This window comes from Bufo bufo, chromosome 8, assembly GCF_905171765.1.
Source record: "Bufo bufo chromosome 8, aBufBuf1.1, whole genome shotgun sequence".
Lineage (NCBI taxonomy): Eukaryota > Metazoa > Chordata > Amphibia > Anura > Bufonidae > Bufo > Bufo bufo.
In genome coordinates, this window is record NC_053396.1 from 187,010,095 (window position 1) to 187,032,972 (window position 22,878).

General features: G+C 44.0%; 1 protein-coding gene across 2 annotated transcripts in view; it reads right to left on the reverse strand.

Annotated features, from left to right (window-relative positions):
• Positions 1-1,494: 1,494 nt before the first annotated feature.
• The window catches only part of LOC121009408 (cytochrome P450 2A13-like), a 210,177-nt gene continuing 188,793 nt past the window's right edge, over positions 1,495-22,878 (reverse strand). For both annotated transcript variants that reach the window (XM_040442515.1, XM_040442514.1), the window contains exons 5-9: positions 20,231-20,407; positions 19,819-19,960; positions 10,657-10,844; positions 9,708-9,849; positions 1,495-1,729 (exon numbers count right to left, since the gene is read on the reverse strand). In XM_040442515.1, coding sequence (XP_040298449.1) covers positions 1,545-1,729; positions 9,708-9,849; positions 10,657-10,844; positions 19,819-19,960; positions 20,231-20,407 — 834 coding nt within the window. In that variant the 3' untranslated portion in view covers positions 1,495-1,544. The remainder of the gene's footprint in view (positions 1,730-9,707; positions 9,850-10,656; positions 10,845-19,818; positions 19,961-20,230; positions 20,408-22,878) is intronic.

Below are 22,878 nucleotides of genomic sequence, written 5' to 3' on the forward strand. Positions count from 1 at the left end.
AAAACCAGAATTTAACAACAATATTTAACGCTTGTATTGGACTGTCACAAATTCAGTTCAGGGCGCAAATGTACTTTTTTGCAAAAAATAAATAATTTGTCCCCACAGAATTTAATAGATTGATTTACTTGGATTGTACTTTACAGAAAAAACAATGAATATGTCACCCCCTGGGTCCCTGAACTCACAGAACGATTCCCTATATTATTTTCCCTTCGTCTGGCACATATGCAGTGCAGGTGCACTTAAAAAAATGGGTATATGTTGCCCACTGAACTAAAAGAACAGGGTTAAATTATTGTCCCTGGCACAAATGCTGTGCTGGTGCACTGAACTTGCACAAAATGGCCGCCGACGCCCACATAGCTAACAGATGGATAAAAGTTAATTTTCTGTGTCACTGGGCTCAGGGCAGGGTACAAAAATGTTGCACTGCACCCACAAAACAAAATCGCTGTAGATCGCAGAGTTAACAAGTTCTGATAACAGATTCTTTTCTATTCTCTCCCTCACAGAAGCAGCATCCTCTCCCTACACTAAGCACAGCAGAGTGATGTGCAGCGCTATGTGACTCCAGCTTATATAGAGACTGGGTCACATGCTGCACTGGCCAATCACAGCCATGCCATTAGTAGGCATGGCTGGGATGGCTTCTAAGGGCACAAGAGTTGAACGCTTCTTGATTGGCTGCTCTGCAGCCTTTCAAAAAGCACGATTAAATCGCCGAACATCGAACTAGAACACAAACTTTTACAGTTCTGGTTCGCTCAACCCTAATTGTAAGCCAAATCCAGGTGCGAGTCAAAAAGACAGAACAGGTGCGGATCTTTCCATTACACCTGATCTCTGAGTAGGCTTCACTATGGGTTTCAGCTCACAATAACTAATGGAAATAACGAATCAAATAACTGAAGTGTGAACTCGGCCTAACCATAGGTATGCACAGCTTTAGATACACAAAGAAACCTTATCCAAAATAATTCACATTCAAGAAGCCAAACACATGATTTAGCTTAGTGTACCAGCCAGGCACCATACATGCTTCAATTAAATAATCAAAAGCAAAAAATCATGAAGAAGATTAGAATTATATTATATTATGTACAATAATCCAGACATGACCAATACTAAAAACAACATAAATTTTCAGGGATTTTTCCAGAAAGTACCGTAGTCTCTTATATTATTTTTTAACATTTTTTATATTTTTTTGTGTGTGTGTGTGTGTTTTAATTGATATTCTTAAAGGGGTTTTCCAGTATTTTAATATTGATGACCTTTCCTCAGGATAGTTCATCAATATTAGAATGACGGGGGTCCTGGTTAAAGAGAAGGTCACATGCGGTGCAAGTGCTGCACTGATGATGGCGAGCAGCCTTCTCTTCAACCAGCTGATCTGCGGGGGTGCTGGGTGTCGGACCCCCACTGATCTGATATTGATGACCTATAAAATCCCAGAAAAACTCTTAAAAAATTAGAGCTTTCTTTTATTTGCATGTTCTAGATCTTCTTGGTTTCCTCTATGCAAGAAGTTTTTCCTCAACTCAGAAGCGAGGGACAATCTTCATCTGGTATGAATGAGGTGTTGAAGCGTTGGTGTTGGGCTTAGGTCTTATGCTCAGATTCTTTCTGTCTGTTGTAGGCTCCAAGGTGAACTTTTGCAGTATGGTGGTGATAAAGAGGAAGAGCTCCATGCGAGCCAGGCCTTCTCCAATACATAAGCGTTTGCCTAAGAAGATACAGCATACATATTAAGAAGTCAAGCAAAATTGGATATTGGTAGTTTTCCACTCTAGGGAAGCTAAATCTGATGAGTTTTCTTAACTCAATAAGTGCACAAAAGGGATAGTCCAGGGACATATTTATTTCTGTTACATTAGTACTGTGTACTTAAAGGGGTTGTCCGGGTTCAGAGCTGAACCCGGACATGCCTCCATTTTCACCCCGACAGCCCCCCTGACATGAGCATTGAAGCAGTTCATGCTCCGATGCTCTCCTTTGCCCTGCACTAAATTGCGCAGGGAAAAGGCATTTTTAGGAGTTCTGGTGACGTACTGGGGCTCTCCATGGGGCTGACAGGAACCCCGGTGACGTCACCGGCACTGATGGGTGGGATTAAGCTCTGCCCTAGCCAGTAAAACGGCTAGGGCAGAGCTAAAGCCCGCCCCTCAGAGCCGGTGACGTCACCAAACACACTGCCGGGTGGAAGTTACCGCCCGGCAGTGTGTCACCACCAGACATCTGAGAATCTCTGACAGACGTTCTTCAGAAGTTCCAACTTGAGGTTTCTTTTGTTTCGCTTTAGTTAACTCATCTCGTTAGCCTCTCTCAGCTGTCATGTAGTTGCACTGATTGCATCCCTTTAAATCCCTTCCCATACTGCATCACTTTGCGGTTTATACAACTTTCTGGAGTGTATGCATGCTGGATGCTACTACTGAGTCTTCTACAGATACGTTTTGTTCATTCATTTGTATTTTCCTGTTTGCTGGATCCCAGGTGACCCTGACTCCCTCCGTATCAAGTGTAGGGAGCCGGTGGTCGTGTCCCCTCACTATTATAGGGTGTTCAGGGGTTATACAGTCGAGGTACGAGGATATGCGATCTTCTATCATTGAGAATTTTGCATAGGCTGAGCAGTTAGGGAGAGAGCCAGGTCTGTTGCAGGGCTATCCCTTTGGTTCCTTAGTTTTGGATCCAGTCAGTCGGATCTTCCTTTTGTGTCTTTTAGTTTGCTGTACACCTTCCGTGACATTATAAACCGCCAAAACCGTTTCAAGCATGGATCCGGTTTCACTTTTGACTGAACACATGCAGGGTCTTTCATTGGAGGTAGAAGATCTCCGTAAAACTGTTTCACAGTTTCAGGTGACCGGTTCAGCTTGCGTTCATGGAGTTTGTTCTGAGCCTAAGATCTCGCTCCCGGATACGTTCTCCGGGGGTAGTGAGAATTTTGTTCATTTTAGAGAGGCTTGCAAACTCCCTTTTCGCTTACTTCCCCATTCCTCTGGTGATGAGGAGCAGAGGGTGGGGATCATCATCTCGCTGCTCAGGGATAACGCTCAGTCTTGGGCCTTTTCACTGCCGGTGGGGGCACGGCCCCTCTGTTCAGTGGATGATTTTTTTTTAGCCCTGGGTCAGATATATTATGATCCGGATCGTATTGCTCTGGCTGAGTCTAGATTACATCTTTTATGACAGGGTAAACAGTCCGCAGAGATATACTGTTCAGAATTTCGGAGATGGGCAGCTGATACTGGTTGGAATGATGCTGCACTCCGAAGTCAATTTTGCCATGGTCTTTCAGAGGGATTGAAAGATGCATTTGCCTTTCATGGGAGACCTACCTCCTTGGATTCTGCCATGTCTCGGGCTGTTCGTATTGACAGGCGTCTTAGAGAGAGAGGAGAGATCACTCCTTCCTGTCATACTCAGTCCAAGGAAAGTGCGGCGGTCTCATTCAGTGCACATGGGTCTCAGTCTCTCTCAATTCCCTCTGAGCAGGAGCCCATGCAACTGGGTTTGCTTGCCTCTGACAATAGAGGATTCAGCTCTCATAGGAAGGTTTGTTTCTGTTGTGGAGGTATAAATCATTTGGCTAATGTTTGTCCCTCTAGGAGATTCAGGCAGTTTTTTGAGAGTAATAAAGTAACAAAAATAAAAAAATCCTCTAAAAACGTTCCATCTGTTACTATTGGCAAGGTTGATGTGGAAATTGAAGGTTTTCAGTTTGCTTGTAGTTCCCGTTTTGTCCTACCTGCCAGGGTGGCGCTAGAGAGCAATAATATTTTTTGTGAGATTTTTGTAGATAGTGGAGCAGCTGTCAATCTTATTGATAATCAATTTGCTATAACTCATGGTTTCCTGGTATGCACTTTGGGAAAGGATATACCTGTTTTTGCTATTGATTCCGTTCCACTTTCTCAGAAATCGTTAAAGGTCATAGTTCACAATATACGTTTGATTGTGAGTGATACTCATGTTGAGGATGTGTCATGTTTCGTCCTAAACGGATTACCTACTCCTCTAGTGTTGGGGCTACCCTGGCTCACTAAACATAACCCCACCATTGATTGGCAAGCGAGGCAAATAAATGGTTGGAGTGACTTTTGCAGAGAGAATTGTCTCACGACATCTGTTTCAGAGGTTTCTACTAAGAAACCTCTGAAACAGGTGTACCATCTTTTCTCTCTGAATTTTCGGATGTGTTCTCTGAGAGTGGTGTTCAGGAATTGCCCCCTCACAGGGAGTACGATTGCCCTATTAATCTCACCCCAGGCGCCAAGCTGCCTAAATCTCGTTTATACAATCTCTCCCAACCTGAAAGGGTCGCTATGCGTGCTTATATCTCTGAGAGTCTGAGAAAGGGACACATACGACCCTCGAAGTCACCTGTTGCCGCTGTTTTTTTCTTTGTTAAGAAAAAAGATGGTTCTTTAAGACCATGTCTGGATTTCAGGGAGCTGAACAGTATCACAATTTGTGACCCTTATCCGCTTCCTCTGATCCCGGACCTGTTTAACCAGATTGTGGGGGCTAAAGTTTTTTCCAAATTGGATCTAAGAGGGGCATACAACCTGGTCAGGGTCAGAGAAGGAGACGAATGGAAGACGGCCTTCAATACCCCTGAGGGCCATTTTGAGAATTTGGTTATGCCTTTTGGTTTGATGAATGCTCCAGCCGTCTTTCAGCATTTTGTAAACAGCATTTTTTATCATTTAATGGGGAAATTTGTATTATTTTATCTAGATGACATTTTGATTTTTTCTCCTGATTTCAAAACTCATAAGGAACATTTACGTCAGTTCTTGCTCATCCTGCGGGAGAATAAATTGTACGCTAAACTGGAAAAATGTGTGTTTGCAGTTCCAGAAATTCAATTTCTGGGGTTTCTTCTCTCCGCTTCTGGTTTTCACATGGACCCCGAGAAGGTCCGCGCTGTGCTTGAGTGGGAGCTTCCTGAGAATCAGAAGGCGCTGATGCGTTTTCTGGGTTTTGCCAATTATTACAGGAAGTTTATTTTGAATTATTCCTCTGTTGTTAAACCACTCACTGATATGACTAGAAAGGGGGTAGATTTTTCCTCCTGGTCGGTAGAGGCGCGTAAGGCCTTTTCTAATATTAAGGAGAGTTTTGCTTCCGCTCCCATCTTGGTACAACCAGATATCTCTCTACCCTTCATAGTTGAGGTTGATGCTTCTGAGGTGGGTGTGGGTGCGGTCTTGTCTCAGGGTCCCTCTCCTGCCAAATGGCGACCGTGTGTCTTTTTCTCGAAGAAACTCTCCTCCGCAGAGAGAAATTACGATGTGGGAGATAGGGAGTTGTTGGCCATCAAGTTAGCTTTTGAGGAATGGCGCCATTGGCTAGAGGGAGCCAGACACCCTATTACCGTGTTTACTGACCATAAGAATCTGGCCTACTTGGAGTCAGCCAAGCGTCTGAACCCGAGACAGGCCAGATGGTCTTTGTTCTTTTCAAGGTTTAATTTTGTTGTCACCTTCCGCCCTGGTGTTAAGAATGTGAAGGCGGATGCCCTGTCACGTTGTTTTCCGGGGGATGGGAATTTTGAAGACCCGGGTCCCATTTTGGCTGAAGGTGTGGTGGTCTCTGCTCTTTATCCTGAATTGGAGGCAGAGGTTCAGGTAGCCCAGTCAGAGGCTCCTGATCTTTGTCCTCCTGGGAGGTTGTTTGTGCCTCTCGCTTTAAGACACAAGATTTTTAAGGAGCACCACGATACTGTTCTTGCTGGGCACCCGGGGGCAAGAGCCACAGTGGATCTCATCGCTCGGAGATACTGGTGGCCGGCGCTTTGTAAGTCGGTTGAGGGTTTTGTGGCAGCCTGTGAGACCTGCGCTCGTGCCAAAGTCCCTCATTCACGGCCATCAGGTCCTCTTCTTCCGTTACCCATTCCTTCCCGTCCTTGGACACATCTCTCCATGGACTTCATTACGGACCTGCCTCGTTCCTCGGGGAAGACTGTGATTCTGGTGGTGGTGGACCGTTTTAGCAAAATGGTGCATTTCATCCCTTTTCCTGGCTTGCCCAATGCTAAGACGCTGGCACAGGCATTTATTGATCACATTGTCAAATTGCATGGTATTCCTTCAGACATAGTCTCTGATAGGGGCACGCAGTTTGTTTCCAGATTCTGGAAGGCTTTCTGTTCTCGCTTGGGGGTTCGGTTGTCATTCTCTTCTGCTTTCCACCCGCAGTCGAATGGCCAGACAGAGCGCGTCAATCAGAATCTGGAGACATATCTGCGCTGTTTTGTGGCGGAGAATCAGGAGGATTGGTGTTCTTTTTTGTCCCTTGCTGAGTTTGCTTTAAAAAACCGTCGTCAGGAGTCCTCTGATAAGTCACCATTTTTTGGTGCATATGGGTTTCATCCGCAGTTTGGGACATTCTCTGGAGAGGGGTCTTCTGGTTTACCTGATGAGGACAGATTCTCCTCGTCTTTGTCATCTATTTGGCAAAAGATTCAGGATAATCTAAAGAGCATGAGTGAGAGATATAAGCGTGTGGCGGATAAGAGACGTGTGCCTGGTCCGGACCTGAATGTTGGTGATCTGGTGTGGTTGTCTACTAAGAATATCAAATTGAAGGTTCCCTCCTGGAAGTTGGGTCCTAGGTTTATTGGGCCTTACAAAATCTTGTCCGTCATCAATCCTGTTGCCTACCATCTTGATCTTCCTCAGACTTGGAAGATCCATAATGTTTTTCATAAGTCCTTATTAAAACCTTATGTCCAACCCATTGTACCCTCGTCTTTGCCTCCTCCTCCTCCGATTGTGGTTGATGGTAATCTTGAATTTCAGGTCTCTAGGATTGTGGATTCTCGTGTTGTCCGCGGTTCTCTCCAGTACCTCCTTCATTGGGAGGGTTATGGTCCTGAGGAGAGGATGTGGGTCCCAGTGACGGACATTAAGGCCACTCGTCTCATCAGGGCTTTCCATAGGTCCCATCCTGAGAAGGTGGGCTCTGAGTGTCCGGAGTCCACTCGTAGAAGGAGGGGTACTGTCACCACCAGACATCTGAGAAGCTCTGACAGACGTTCTTCAGAACCTCCCACTTGAGGTTTCTTTTGTTTTGCTTTAGTTTCCTCATCTCGTTAGCCTCTCTCAGCTGTCATGTAGTTGCACTGATTGCATCCCTTTAAATCCCTTCCCATACTGCATTACTTTGCGGTTTATACAACTTCCTGGAGTGTATGCATGCTGGATGCTACTACTGAGTCTTCTACAGATAAGTTTTATTCATTCATTTGTATTTTCCTGTTTGCTGGATCCCAGGTGACCCTGACTCCCTCCGTATCAAGTGTAGGGAGCCGGTGGTCGTGTCCCCTCACTATTATAGGGTGTTCAGGGGTTATACAGTCGAGGTACGAGGATATGCTGAGCAGTTAGGGAGAGAGCCAGGTCTGTTGCAGGGCTATCCCTTTGGTTCCTTAGTTTTGGATCCAGTCAGTCAGATCTTCCTTTTGTGTCTTTTAGTTTGCTGTACACCTTCCGTGACAGTGTGTTATTGAAAACAAAAAAGCCTGTGCCCTGCACGATTTAGCACAGGGCACGGGAGTGCATCGGAGCATGAGATGCTCCGATGCTAGCCTCAGGTGGGCTGTCTGGGTGAAAATAAGGGTATGTCCGGGTTTAGCTCTGAACCCGGACAACCCCTTTAAGGTCTCTTTACGCGGGATGATATTACATCAGATTGTTGGGAAGAAAGCATTCCTTACTGACAATCTGCTGCTTACTGGTGGAGGAGACCGTTTTATTTACATGCAGCGATCTCCTCTAGAGATGGTAAGGAACGATCGCTAACGCCATCCCTCTTCCCCATAACTCCCCATGACTCATTGTATACCGGAAGCAGATCGTGTTTACACAGCATAATCTGCTGTCGGGAAATGAGGATTTTTGTGTTCGCACAAACTATTCAATTACCTGATAAAAAAACATTTTGCTCGTTCATCGGGAAAATCGGCTGTACATTTACACTGCTAGATCATCCCTAACGAGCATTACTTTGAATGATCTATGCAATTCTCGGCCCATAGAAAGGTCCCTTTAGGCCCCTTGCAGACGAGCGTGTCCATATTAGGTCCGGATGCGTTGCGTCTGCAATCAGGGAAAATCGTGCGAGTAGGTATGCAATTGCAGTCAGTTTTGTCTGCGATTGCGTTCCGATGTTCAGTTTTTTATTGCGCGGGTGCAGTGAGTTTTGCACGTGCATGATAAAAAAACTGACTGTGGTACCCAGACCCGAACCCGAACTTCTTCACTGAAGTTCGGTTTTGGGATCGGTGTTTTGTATATTTTATTATTTTTCATTATCACATGGTTATAATGGAAAATAATAGCATTCTTTAACTCAGAATGCTAAGTAAAAGGTCCATTGTGGGGTTAAAAAAATAAATAAATTAACTCACCTCATCCACTTGATCGCGCAGCCGGGCTCGTCTTCTTTCTTCTTCTTCTTGCCTGGCTGGAAATAGAACCTTCTATCTTCATTCAGCAGGACCTGCACTGACGTCACCACGCTCACCACGTCACCGAAAGTCCTTTTCCAGCCAGGTCCTGCAAGAAGAAGAAGTAAGAAGACGAGCCCAGCTGCGCGATCAAGTGGATAAGATGAGTTACATTTTATTAAATTTTTAACCCCACAATGGACCTTTTACTTAGCATTCTGAATTAAAGAATGCTATCATTTTCCATTATTACCATGGTATAATGGAAAATAATAAAGTAAATGGAGTCCCGGCGGGTAATTCATCCCTCGTCGCCTTAGCAACAATGAGTAAAAATAGCATTGCATCCGCACTTGCTTGCGGATGCTTGCGATTTTCACGCATCACCATTCATTTCCATGGTGCCTGCATTGCGTTAAAAACGCAGAATATAGAGCATGCTGCGATTTTCACGCAACGCACAAGTGATGCGTGAAAATCACCGCTCATCTGAACAGCCCTATTGAAGTGAATGGGTCAGGATTCAGTTCGGGTGCAATGCGTTCACCTCACGCATTGCACCCGCACGGAATTCTCGCCCGTGTAAAAGGGGCCTTAATAAAGACATTGTCCTTTTTGTTATGATATGTCAATGAGAAGAACCTTTCTACTATGGACAATAGCTCTGACCTTTTCATATGATGGTTGTAACATTAATATGATGTGTCTTTATAAAGACAGGGCAAGGCAATTGATTTCTAAGCACTGTCAAGGAATGTTTTGGTCATAAAACACAGTATAGATCCACGACCACAAACGTCCTCTAATATTTTCCAATACCAAACCCAGGTTAAAGGCTTGTTCATATGACCGTACCGTGTTTTGCGGTCTGCAAATTGCGGATCGGCAAAACACGGATGCCACCCGTGTGCCTTCTGCAATTTGCGGAATGGAACAGGAGGCCCATTATAGAAATGCCTATTCTTCTCCGCAAAACGGACAAGTATAGGACATGACTCATAATTTTTGCGTGGCCACGGAATGGAGCAACGGATGCGGACAGCACACCTAGTGCTGTCCGCATCTTTTGCAGCCCCATTGAAGGGAATGGGTCTGCACCCGAGTCGCAAAAAATGTGGCTCGGATACAGAACAAAACCACGGTCGTGTGAACAAGCCCTAATATGAATTTCACCCAGCTCAGCCATAGGTTACAGACTTTTTTTCAACTTAGCTAAAAACTGTTGATCAACTAATCAGGTTACCTGAAGAGAATGGCATAAATGCATCATGTTTCTTAAAGCAACCATTCTCGTTAAGAAAGTGTGAAGGATCAAACTCTTCTGGGTTCTTGAATTGGTTTGGGTCTTTCAACACAGAGGTCAGGACTGGAAACACCACGGTACCCTGAAAGTTAGTAAATAGAGATGAGCAAATTTTTTCCAAATGTATTCATTTTTGGGAAAAATTCGGTTTGATCCGAATATATTCGCGGCGAATCAAGTTAAAAAACGGCTATTTCCTGGCTGCCTCAATACAGGCGTGGATCAAAAATGAATATATAGAACTAAAGAATATAGGGCTATATATTTGTTTTTAGAATATTCATAATTTTTTTCCATCTGAAGCGAACACATGATTCTTCCCTGCTTCTTACTTGTGGGCCAATGACGTCATTGACATAAAGCTGTCAGTATGATTCTGTAGAAATAAGGTCAAGCAGAGACACATAGCATTATAAATCATGATAAAGCCGTGCACTCCTGCAAGTCCAGAGCGGAGGATCACACTCACACATGGAGCATGATTACCGCAATCGACTTGCTCATGTGAAACAGCCCTAAGAAGAGTAGTAGAGTATGTTATATGATTAGAATAATAATAAACTCTTATGCAGGAGAACAGAAGCTGGCTCCCTAGTGCTACCTCTAGGATAGATACTCTACATATCAATGTGTAGCCCTTTCAAGAAGCCTTGGATCATGACTTGGATCAGGAATGGGATATAACCCAAAACCAGAACCTTCTCCATAAGAAGAAGCAACCCATCTGCACACAGCTTTTTAATAGGTTTTTGCCAGAGATTGGGGGGGAAGGAAGGGGGGGGGGCGGGGATACTGCTTCCCCTTTCCCAGAAAGGATTGTCTGGCTTACAAAGATTTACAAGTCCAACTTTGCGGTCTCCAAAAGGAGTAGCTTTATTCCCCCAGATACCTTTGGTATGTCATATCCTCTGAAGGTTGTGTCCTTGCTGACAGAATGAGGCAATCCTAAAGGGACAATATCAGCAAATCTTTGAACCTCATGGATTACAGCTTCTGTATACGGCATTTTACTCTTGTCTTCTATTGATGGACAACGATCTTTCCCGATTACATTGTCAATCTCTTTATGGATCTTTTCTGAAAAAGATAAAAGACACAACATTGCTCATATTTTTCAGACTAGTATCATTATTAACAAAATCACTAATAGGTATTAGGATAATTTGAAAGACAGGTGCTGTAACAAAACACAAATCTCTGAGGGCAACTCCCTAAAACTTAACCTTTAATCTACATATATTAAAATACAAAAGGTACATAAGGTCCAGAATAGACCATGATAAATATAGTCCAAAAAGATGTCATTATTAAGGACGGTTACAGGCAATTTCTATTACAGGGGCAGAAAATCAAGATAAAATAGATCTGTCCCTACTTTTGCCGTTGCAAAACTGCTCAGCCCAGAAATGTACCAAGATGGTAGGTGCACTCTGTCCACGTACCTGGGCTAACCTGTCCTTACACAGCCCTATCACTTTCTGACACAACATATATTGTTCTATTGCATTTCCCCTTATAAATAATAAAAGGTTCATCTGGGGACCAACAGTATCAGTATGTTAATAGTATGCCATATACACAAAATACATAACTGATGAAACATAAATTACTGGAGCGCCCCAGACCAGTAGACATCTGTGACGAGGTGGAGGGAATACATCAAAGATAAAGTACTTTTAACAATGTGCATAAGATAATGTACTTGATATATACTTAAAAAACAACTTAGCTGATACAAGTCGATACAAAGACCAATCCAATCCTCTCACAGATGTAGGATACATGGCTGGGGGCTCCAGGAGGCCAGGAAACAGCTCCATTTTGCCAGAGACATGGGCTCACTTTTAAATCATAAGATACTGGCGGGCTAGACCTCAATTCGTCAGCTCATTCCTAAGCTCTGCCCCTCAAAATCCCATGACCAGAGTAAAACACAATTATTGGGGAGCAGAATGAATCAAGCCACCCCAAATATCTCAATTAATAGTCCTCGGACGCCATGCGTCCTAAGACTCACATGGGATGATGAGGCTTGCCAAGCCTTGTTTTGGGCATGGGAAAGCTCAACTAAGATGGTAATGCGCTCCACGTACGGCGATCGTGGAGCGCATGGTCACGTGATGCAATCCGCGATTACGTGGCTCAATCCAAAATGGCTGTGCGTTCCACGCGCGATGACCTTGGAACGCATCAGGCAGGGAGTACCACGCATTCATTAAGCCTGTCTAGAAGCGCTAACCTCGCACCCAGCGGCTAGAACACTACGGTACCATGTTGTCCCCCTTACATCCATACCATCCCCTAATACACTATACATAGGGGTAGCAAGGGATGACATAATTAGTAGATTCATGGTATTTGGAGCCATTATATGTAAATACAGCCCACCAATCCTGCACATTGGGGACAGAAAAGACACTCTGTGAGGACAATTATGTGACAGATCTATCATTCAATTTAGTGAATAGACCTCCATATAGGTAGACACCATTAATATACTATACAAATACAGATATAGTGCTGCAGGGTATAATTCATGGCGGAGGTAATGCAGACCGGGGGAAAGAAAACCCCAATTTTGTTCTATAATGGTTGTTGAACCTCTGTTTGGGGAAAATAGTATGCTTATTGAGAAATACAGAAGATGTAGCACATGTAAAATCCACATCCAAGGCAGAACACATGACTGCAAAAGTATATCCAATATGATACAAAAATAATGGTCAGATGAAGTACCATTTTTAAATAATGAGAATAATGACGCTTCATTGTCACAGCATTTGCTGTGTGCGCCATGACACTTTTGCCATGCTTGCAGTTGCCCTGGGCAATGTGTTGCTGTTATGGCATGTGGTGGCAGTGTCTCGGTTTTTGCTGTGTGCGCCGTGACATGGTTGCCACGCATGCTGTTGCCTGTGGTAACGTATTGCTTGTTTGCTGGTGTGTGCACTTCCCCTTTTAGTGGTTTCCTCCCTCTGTCTGGTTCTGGAAGGGTTAACTCCCTGACTGGGTGTGGTCACTTGGGTTTTATTACCTGTGGCTCCCTGGCTGGAGTCAGTGGTACTCCAGCCATCATTGGTGCTGGAGCTCTGCTCCAGTCCAGGGTGTTCTTTCTGCCCAGTCCTTGAGGGCCACCTTGTAGGACATCGATGTCATCTGAGATGTGTTCCCGGGTTCTCCAGCTATGTCTTCCCTTTCTTACATGTGGTGTATGTTTGGTGTGGGGTAAGGTATGTGGTGTGTTATGTCTAGCTTATTGTTCCATGTTTGGTGTGTTTGGTGTTGTCATCCAGCATGTATGCTAGACATTTACTTGTCTACCTCCATAAGGGGGCTGGTTTCCCGGAGGGGTGAAACATAAGTCTGTATGCAGTGCTGCCTGGGGCTGCCATGCACATTGCTGTATTTGGCCCAGGCAGTATCAGGTGTGCTGGATACCTGTGTGTGGTGTTGTTGGTACAGAGTCCTGTTTGGTGTGTGGGCTCCTGTACGTATGCACGGGTTCCAGTCGTGGAGGCAGCGGCAGGTAAGCGTGTTGTCTGGTGTTCTTACCTGTCGACTCTGTTGCTGTATTCAGTCTTCCACTTTTCCCTGCAGCTAGGCCCTTTGAGACTCCTGTTCCTCCGTGTCTGGGAAGAACAGGTCATCTCTCCCCTGCTCCTATGTGAGGGATTCTCAGTGCGACTCAGGGCAAAAGGTATCCAGGGTATGAGCCGTCCTACCATCTAGGTCTGCTCATACGGTTAGGAGTTAGGGCGAGGATTAGGGACGCAATAGGAGGTGACCTGCTCCCTGATCCCGGCGTCCTGGCCTAGCTACTCCCCCTTTATACTTGACTTTGACTTCCCCCCACTTCCCACCGTGACATTCATGCATCGATAATAATTTCCATCTCATAAAGGAGGTTAAAGCTGATTATACACAGAAAGGAGCTAGCCTCAAATATAGCAGGAATAAGTAAGTCTCTCATTTAATCCCCAAGGTGCCTGAGACCGGAACCTGTATATCCATTCTGTTTCTTTTTGGAGGATTCTACGGTCCCAGTCACCTTTTCAAGGAGGAAAGTTCTTATAAGTTCCAATGCTGAAAAAGACAGACCTAAGATCTCCATTATGACATTGCCAGATGTGATTTGCCACAGGAGAATTGTTCTTTTTCTTGATGTCATTGACATACTCAAGAATTCGACGAGATGTTGATTCAGTTACATAATTATTTCCAGAGAATTCTTGTACAGTCACTCAGAATTGAGAAAGCTTGTTGGAAGTACGAGTGAAACGTTTTCAGGAAATCTACAGTACGTCCAGCTGCCTTGATTTATTCTTTACAGATATACCATGACCTGGATAAATGAGAACCTTCACAGACATATATTTATCTATGTATTTCTGACGAAACGACAGGCTGAGAATGCCCCACAATGGAAAATACCAAACTGTTTCCTGTCTAGCCATGTCCCTGTCGGAACTGGGCATGAAAAGTGGCTGTGGACCAGGCGGTCTCGCAAGCATTGACCTCATCTAAATGTGATACTTGGACGAAGTAACAGTACATCAGCCACATCCGGATCCATTCGGAGGATTGGCAAGTATTTATCAATTATTTCCCTACTTTACGATTTTCAACATAAAACGTGGATATAATCCTAATGACCCCCCACTCCGGAATCAGATTCCTTGGGGACCAAGAGGGTAATTTGTTCCAGTATTTCAGCATTCTGGAATGCATCTCTTAAGAAATATTGGGGATAACCTCTCGCTGTCATTGAGCTTCCTTGATTCATGATAAAAGCTCTCTGGGTCTAAACAATTTCTTTTTATCCTCAAATATTGACCACGGGGTATCCCTTTCTTTAGGTTCGTAGGGTGGTAACTGTCCCAATGAAGAAGACTGTTTTTAGCAGTGGTCTTCCTAAAAGTAATTGTGACAAATCTGTCTACCTCATCGGTGACCTTGACATCCAAAAATATTAATGTATCTGGATGAAACTCAAAGGTAAAAGCCAGGCCAATCTCATTCTTATTCAACATCCTGACAAATTATTTAAATTTGTCAAGGTCACCATTCCAGATCACAAAGACATCGTCTATGTAACGTGTCCAGAAGCCAATTTTGTCACACCACCAAACTTGATTATCAGGGAAGACCACTTTATCTTCCCAGCAGCCCGGGAGGAGATTAGTATAAGTGGGGGCACAGGGGCTCCCCTTAGCTGTCCCCTGAGCTGGTGGAAGAAATGGAAATCAAACAGAAAAAAATTGTGTGTCAGAACAAACTCAAGGAGAGTCAGCATGAATTCATTATGAGATTGATAACAGACTGCCCATGTCTTTAAAAAATCTGCTACCGCAATCAACCCCTTAGAAGGAGGAATAGAGCTATACATCAATGCTCGCAAGGGAGCATGATGGTTCTAGATTAATGGTTTCAATTTTCCTTAGGAAGTCCATTGTGTCCCTCGTGAAGGATGGAAGGGCTGAAACAAACCCTTTAAGGATCTTATCGATATAAATACCACTATTCTGGGTTATCGAGTCCACCCCAGATACAATAGGACGACCCTTCAAGGGAGATAAACCCTTGTGGATCTTGGGTAATCCATAAAAAGTAACTATCTGGATTTAACTTGGCCTCAGAAAGTGGTATTTGTAACGGTCACGTCCACACACACACAGGGGGAAGGATAGTGACCACTGCGCTCCACCCTCACCCCTGGCCCTGCCTACTTGCCTCACGAGTCCTGATGACAGGGGACAACTGGACGACAGTCCCTAACTTAGGATACGTGCAGGGAAGACAGACAAGACAAAATACGGAACATGAACGGACCGGGTCAGAACCAAGAGAGCTACGCAGTACAAAGGGTTAAGCAAAGAATGGTCAGGAGAAGCCGGGGTCAAATAACAGGAGAGTAGAGAAGTACAAAAGGAGTCCTAAGAGAGTAGTCAGGTGGGAGCCGAGGTCACAATACCGGGATGGATGCGCAGTACAGGAGGAGCAAGCAAAGGATCGTCAGGGAACGGAATCAGGTGAGTATTCAGCAGTCCAACAAATAGCCAGGAACCTAGAAATTAACAGGCAACCTGTGGCTAGCAGGCTGCCTGTATTTATAGTGGGGAGTGAGGGTCATGTGACGTGGCCAGCGTCACATGACCGACAGACCAACCAGTTGAGCACTGAGTGATCAGCTCGGCGCTCAAGGCAGACTTAGGAGCAGGAAGCCACCCAGCAGTAAAGCCGCCCTGGGAATGACGTCAAACACAGATCCTCATTCCCAAAGCTAAGCAACAGTTCTGCGGGCAATGGGGGACCGAGTGCACCTTTGGAACCCCGTTACAGTATTCATCCTCGCTGATGACACCTATTTTAAGGCTTTCATCAAGAATGGACACAAGTTGTTTAAGAAAGACCTCGGTATGGTCAGATGATAAAATGCGGTAGCAGTCGCGATCACTCAACAAACATTCGCACATTTGTCTGTATTGATTGCAATCCATAATAACAATGTTACCCCCTTTATCAGTAGATTTAATAACTATCGAAGATTCTTTTTCTAAACTCATAAGGGCCTCAGTCTCAGAACCAGAGAGATTATGGTATAATGATGCAGATAAGGATAGCTTCTCGATATCCGCAGCACCCATTTGCAGAAGGATATCTATGTAGTCATAATTCATAGGGGGAGGGAGTTTTTTACTCTTTGGACGAAGGTCCGTAAAAGGGCCATGTCCTGGTTTCCGTGTACCTTCCTCCAGGAGGTCCACAAATATCTTAAGATCTGCAAACTCACTATCCTGAATGCCAAGTTGCTCACACGTAAGTTTATTGTTATATTTCATGAATTTGTGCCATTTTAATTTTCTTGAAAACAAATGAAGAACTTTAATCCAAGAAAAAGGGTCAAATTTAGTCGTGGGAACAAATGATATTCCCTTTTTTTAACAGGTCTCACTGAGTACGCGGGAAGAGAGTTTAATTATTTGTAATTTGTCCCTTTCTATTACTCCTCCCCCACCATTGTTCAGTCCCGTAACTGGTAGGGAGTGCCTTGGGCTAAAAAATCCCCCCGGGCGCTGGGTGTAGAGGTAGTAAAGGAAGACATGGGTGAAGAGGAAGATGACGATGATTCGCCCCCCCTTACCCTCTGACCACCTGACCTTGGCCATCTCCTGTTGTTAAACCATCCTCTACCATCACCCCTTTGACCACATCTATAGTTGGTTCTACGTCTAAAATGGGTGGATTCTAAATCTGAGAATTCCAGTTCTTAGGATGATATCTCCGATTCATAAGGGGTGGTGGCTTATTATCAAGCTGGTTTGCTCTGTTTTCTTTGAACACTTTGAGGTCTTTATTAAACTGCCTGTGTTTGCGTTCCTTAATCAGGCCCTGAAAGCTCTCTACTGCAGTCTGTAGGGAAGACTCTCTTTTATTAAAGTCAGGGTCAGCCATAAAGGACAACGCCAGGTCAATTAGTTCTTTTAATCTCACTGATGATTTTTCAAAGAAAACTTTTTCTTCCTTTAAGAAGTAAACTCATGAGCCTAAGCAAACTATTTGTTAATTCCTGTTCCCACTGTACCAGTAATCCTGGTGACCATATACGCGCTGCTGGGGAGATCGGGATACGCAGTCCTTTCGCCCGGTCTGCATCTCCTCCCCCACAGTTTATACCCTGCCACGCTATATCTGCATTTGTATAGTATATTAATGGTGGCTACCTATATGGAGGTCTAATCACTAAATAGAATGATTGATCTGTCACATAATTTTCCTCACAGAGTGTCTTTTCTGTCCCCAATGTGCAGGATTGGTGGTCTGTATTTACATATAATGGCTCTAAATACCATGAATCTACTAAATATGGCATCCCCTGCTACCCCTATGTATAGTGTATTAGGGGATGGTATGGATGTAGGGGGGGACACACAGTACCATGGTGTTCGAGCCACTGGATGCGTGGTTAGCGCTTCTAGACAGACTTAATAAATGCCTGATGCATTCCACGGTCATCGTGCACGGAACGCACAGCCATTTTGGATTGAGCCACGTGATCGCGAATTGCATCACGTGACTATGCTCTCCATGATCGCCGTAGGTGGAGCGCATCACCATCTTCGTTGAGCTTTCCCATGCCCAAAAAGAGGCTTGACAAGCTTTGGGGAGGGGTTATCATGATCCCATGTGAGTCATACGCGTGGTGTCCGAGGACTATTGGTTGAGATATTTGGGGTGGCTTGTTTCATTTTGCTCCCCAATAATTGTGTTGTACTCTGGTCATGGGATTTTGAGGGGTGGAGCCTAGGAATGAGCTGACGAATTGAGGGCTAACCCGCCAATTATCTTATGATTTAAATGTGAGCAATGTGAGTCTCTGGCAAAATGGAGCTGTTTACTTGCCCCTGGAGCCCCCCAGCCGTGTATCCTACATCTGTGAGAGGATTGGATTGGTCTTTGTATCGACTTGTATCAGCTAAGTTGTTTTTTAAGTATATATCAAGTACATTATCGTGTGCACATTGTTAAAAGTACTTTATCTTTGATGTAGTCCCTCCACCTCATCACAGATGTCTACTGGTCTGGGGCGCTCCAGTGATTTATGTTTCATCAGTTATGTATTTTGTGTATATGGCATACTATTACCATATTGATACTGTTGGTCTCCGGATGAACCTTTGATTATTTATAAGGGGAAACTTGTTGGGACAGTATTTGTGTCACAATCAGTGTGGGGGAAAAACTCCACACTTAACACAGGAGGGAAGGGGAACAGTAACTGGGCCTGGAAACTAGGGAAGAACAGGTCACCTCCTAAACAACCCTAATCCCTAACTACCTATCAATATGAATTAGACCTTAAAGGTAGGAATATTCATATGCAGGATACCTAGTCCCTTATTTCCCTATAAGGCCCTGGAATAAGGTTAGGACCAGAGACAACCCATTCCTCCCCAGATGGACAAATGGAAGTCTCTGTCTTAGGCCCAGATACAAACAACAAGGAAAATAACAAACACAATACAAAAAGAAAACACAAGACTTAGTTTAAAGTAGAAAACTGGCAACTCCAGAGGCACCACAGAGTACAAACGACCAGCTAGTAAGAAGACAGGAAGAATATCTATAAACCGCACCTCCATGAGTGAGAAGCGGCTACTTATGGCGAATGTAAATTACCAACAAGCAACACCGGAAGCAAGGGGTGTGGCATTTGCCAAAACACAGACACAATAAGATCCACTACGAACTTGTCAATTTAACCCATGTGTTGCCAGTCTCTCTGATCTTCTGGTACCTGCCACGGGAACATCCGTGACAGTACCGCTACTTCTATGGGGGACCTCCGGGTTTATTATAGATAGTGATGAGCGAATTGAAGTCCACAAAGTAGATGTCATCTTGGGCCGTGAAAGATTTTTTGCCAGATCTTCAAGCAAGATGGCGGCGGCCTGCCCATTGTGAGAAAATGGATCAGGTAAGTATTTTTTTTTTTTTACATTTTACACTATGTTATTAATATCAGATTCTGCGATCATGTATAAACGCGGCATCTGAGGGGTACAATGATGGGGAGCCGTGCAATCCCAAGCAGTGTTTTTGTGTTTGGCATGGGAAACTAAACATACCAGATCTGGCATAAAATCAATTTTTTTCAGACACAAACAACCGAATCATGCGCCCATTGACTTACAATAGTATTTGAAAAACTGCGGCTCGGATGCGGACCAGAACTACGGTCGTGTGCCTAAGTCAATGGTGCCATATCCGTTTTTTCAGTCACGAACAACCAGATCTGGCGCCCATTGACTTACAATAGTATTTGATGCCAAACCCGGCATGTTCATTTTCAAAATAATGCAACCGGACCCATTCTGAACGGATGCAGCTGGTTGTATTTTTCAAACGGATGCGTTTTCCCTTGGTTTTGAGATCCTCTGCCGTATCTCAAAACTGGAAACAAAAACGCAGATGTGAAAGCAGCATTACTTCTATAGCCACACAAATGTATGAGTACTGTATTATTTAAATAAAAATACATCACACTAATCACCTTGTATTTCCGGATGTTTCAAGAGTATAATAAAACAATATCTCAATGTCAAACTTGTAGTCTCTGTTCCAGCAAAGAATAAATCGAATATTGTCCCCTCTAGGTTCTCATCATGAAATTCGGTGTCTGGATTCTTTTTTTCCTAAAAAAAATAATAATTCCATCATTATTTTAATGATCAATTGTTACCAATTTTGGATTCTTATTTTCTTTAAAAATATATAATTTGCTGTTATTTTAATTTTCAAATATTATCAAATCCCCACACACTCGTCGCTGATTTAATACATTAGGACTTTAATACATTAAAACGCAGTGTTGCCCATGGCAACCAATAGAATGAATGCTTTAGACATCTTTTTTTCGAAGATATTTAATTTTTTGCTGATGTGGAACCCTATAAATATGTTACCTCTTCCATCTTCATGAGGAAGCAGTCTATGAAGTCACGAGGGCAGTTTTCATCCAGGGTGGCTCGGTGGCTTTTCACCATATCCTTTATAAACTGTTTCATGTTGTCGACAATTTTGAACATCTTCTGGTGAGGACCAGGAATGTAGGGCATTACAGAGGGGAATGTGGTATAGAGCTAATTGAGAAATCAAGTAACAGAAAAAAAACATAGCATCAGTATTATTTTGTTAATTAAGTGTCATATTTAAATGTGTTAGTATATAAATTGACATTATAAATGAAGTCTGTCACCAGCAAATCAACAGATAAACCAGGTACTACATACGTCTTGTAGGACTAGCTCAGCTGAGAGAGGCTTGGGCCCACCTTTGGGGCACTTAAATACTCATTTGCACATTTTTCTCCAGAATGAAGCAACGGATCGCCAAGTGAAAGATATCATTGCATTCAGCTGAGCTACGCCTACAAGGTTATGTGCCTCGTTTATCAGTGAATTTCCTAGTGAAAGACTCCCTTTAAACTTGACTTTAAATTCTTCTCTACATCCACCGTATATGAATGACGGATGTCAGGTCTTTAAAGATGGCATCAGCTGCGGAGCGAGAGCCATAGCCGCCAGAGGCCCACTGTTTGGAACTCCAGCTAATATCCATGATACACACGCAAAAATAGTATTATCAAAAACTACAGATTGTCTTGCAAAAAATGTGCCCTCATAAGGCTATAAAAAATTATGGCTCTGGGGAGGCATGGAGCGAAAAACAAAAATGCAAAAAACTGAAAATCGCTGCTCCAGGATAGCGTTAAAGCATATGTTAACCTTCAGTATCCTAATTGGAGTCAGTAGGTGATTGACTCAAATTAGGGTAATGGAATCAACACCTTTGACCCCATGCTGGGTATAATGACCTCTGACCCCATGCTGGGTATAATTACTAGATGTTGATTCAGTTACATATTTATTCCCAGAGAATTCTTGTACAGTCACTCAGAATTGAGAAAGCTCGTTGGAAGAACGAGTGAAACGTTTTCAAGAAAATCTACAGTAAGTCCAGTTGCCTTGATTTATTCTTTACAGATATACCATGACCTGGATGAATGAGAACCTTCACAGACATACGGACACTTGCTTGGCACTTTCAAAATGGTGTCTGTCTGAGAGACAACCCCCAGTATGCATTCTATGATTGAAACTATTTGCAGCAAAAACTTGAAACTGTCAGGAATTCCTCTATCATACATATGCCTGTTTACATTCCTTCTTGCTAAAAGACCAATCATGTGAGCCCACTCCTCCCACTAATATGGAGGGTATATAATGTGAATCCCCCACCTAATAAATTAGAGCTATGCTTTGACCTTATATAGAGTGTCAGTGTTATTTCTCTCGCTGTGCATGCACGTATCTAGCTATCTAATTTGGAGCAGTGTATCAACCTACCTGACCATTGATCAGAACCAGAAGATTTTGGCGCCCAGCGTGGGGCTCGAAGGTTGGACCCCCCTGTTCCTGTTCCCCCGGAGATCAGATGTAGGAGGGGCGCACCAACGGACACCAGGATTGCTACCCGTGATATGAGGTAAGAAAACCGAGTAATCTTGCCTATACTGTGTCCTCTGGTGTAGCCTCTTGTCATCTGTCTGAGGAAGGGGTGCGGCAGCAGTTGCGGTGCCTTTGAGGGCACGTAAGTAAGAACCCCACAGTAATTGATGAGATTTTGATACACTGTGTTTTATGTGTTGTTCTGGCGTCGTTATGACCTTGAGCACCTGTGTATAAACTACAGAGTTACAAAATAAGGAAGCCTACCTCATTTACCTACATCGCGGTACAGTCAGAGGCGTCTGTCCGGATAGTAGAAGGGGAGGAGGTGGTCAGAACTGGTCTAAAGGTGTACTAAGTGTCTGACTCAAAGATGAACTTAGGTAGTTCAGGAACACAGGGTGCAAGCACAGGTTACGGACTAGATGTCTTCAGGAGATATTACATTATGGGAAATGTTGAAAGTGTCCCGAAGGGATTCTGCTTACCGGAGCAGTACCTGGCGGACAAGAGAGGGAAATGCTTCATAAAGTGTTTACCCAGGTTGGAGAAATATTATGAGATGTGGAAAGGTGGCACTCTTTGTGTTGATACATGGAGAGCATTGTTAAATGAGAAGCAAAGAACTTACTGATGAAAAGATAGTAAGTGCAGTGGAGGTGTGGCTCCACTGTAGATATTACTGTATGCCTGGGCAGCTACCTTATAATAATTGTGTCATCAAGAAGAAGCGGGGGGTAGACCTGTGCCGTATGTGGGCAACAGAATCCTCCCTCCCCTGTTACGTGCCTCGCATGTGGTTCTTCACACCCACATAGCCACATTCCTGTAGTTCCCTGGTACCTCCTACCCACAGCTCTGAATGAGACACCGTCATATTCCCAGCCGACGCCAACGGCTGGACTGTTAACCCCCGGTAACCCAGATCCCTCCGTCCTGCCTGTAAGCCCACAAGTTCAAGCACTCTATCCCATGATAAATCTTGATGGCACATTCAGTCTGCCACAGCAGGTTGTTCAAGTGATGGTCGGGAAGAAGGAGGAGGAGGATATGTGTCATTCCACCAAATCAGCTGTATTCAATTGTCAGTCAGTTGCCGGACC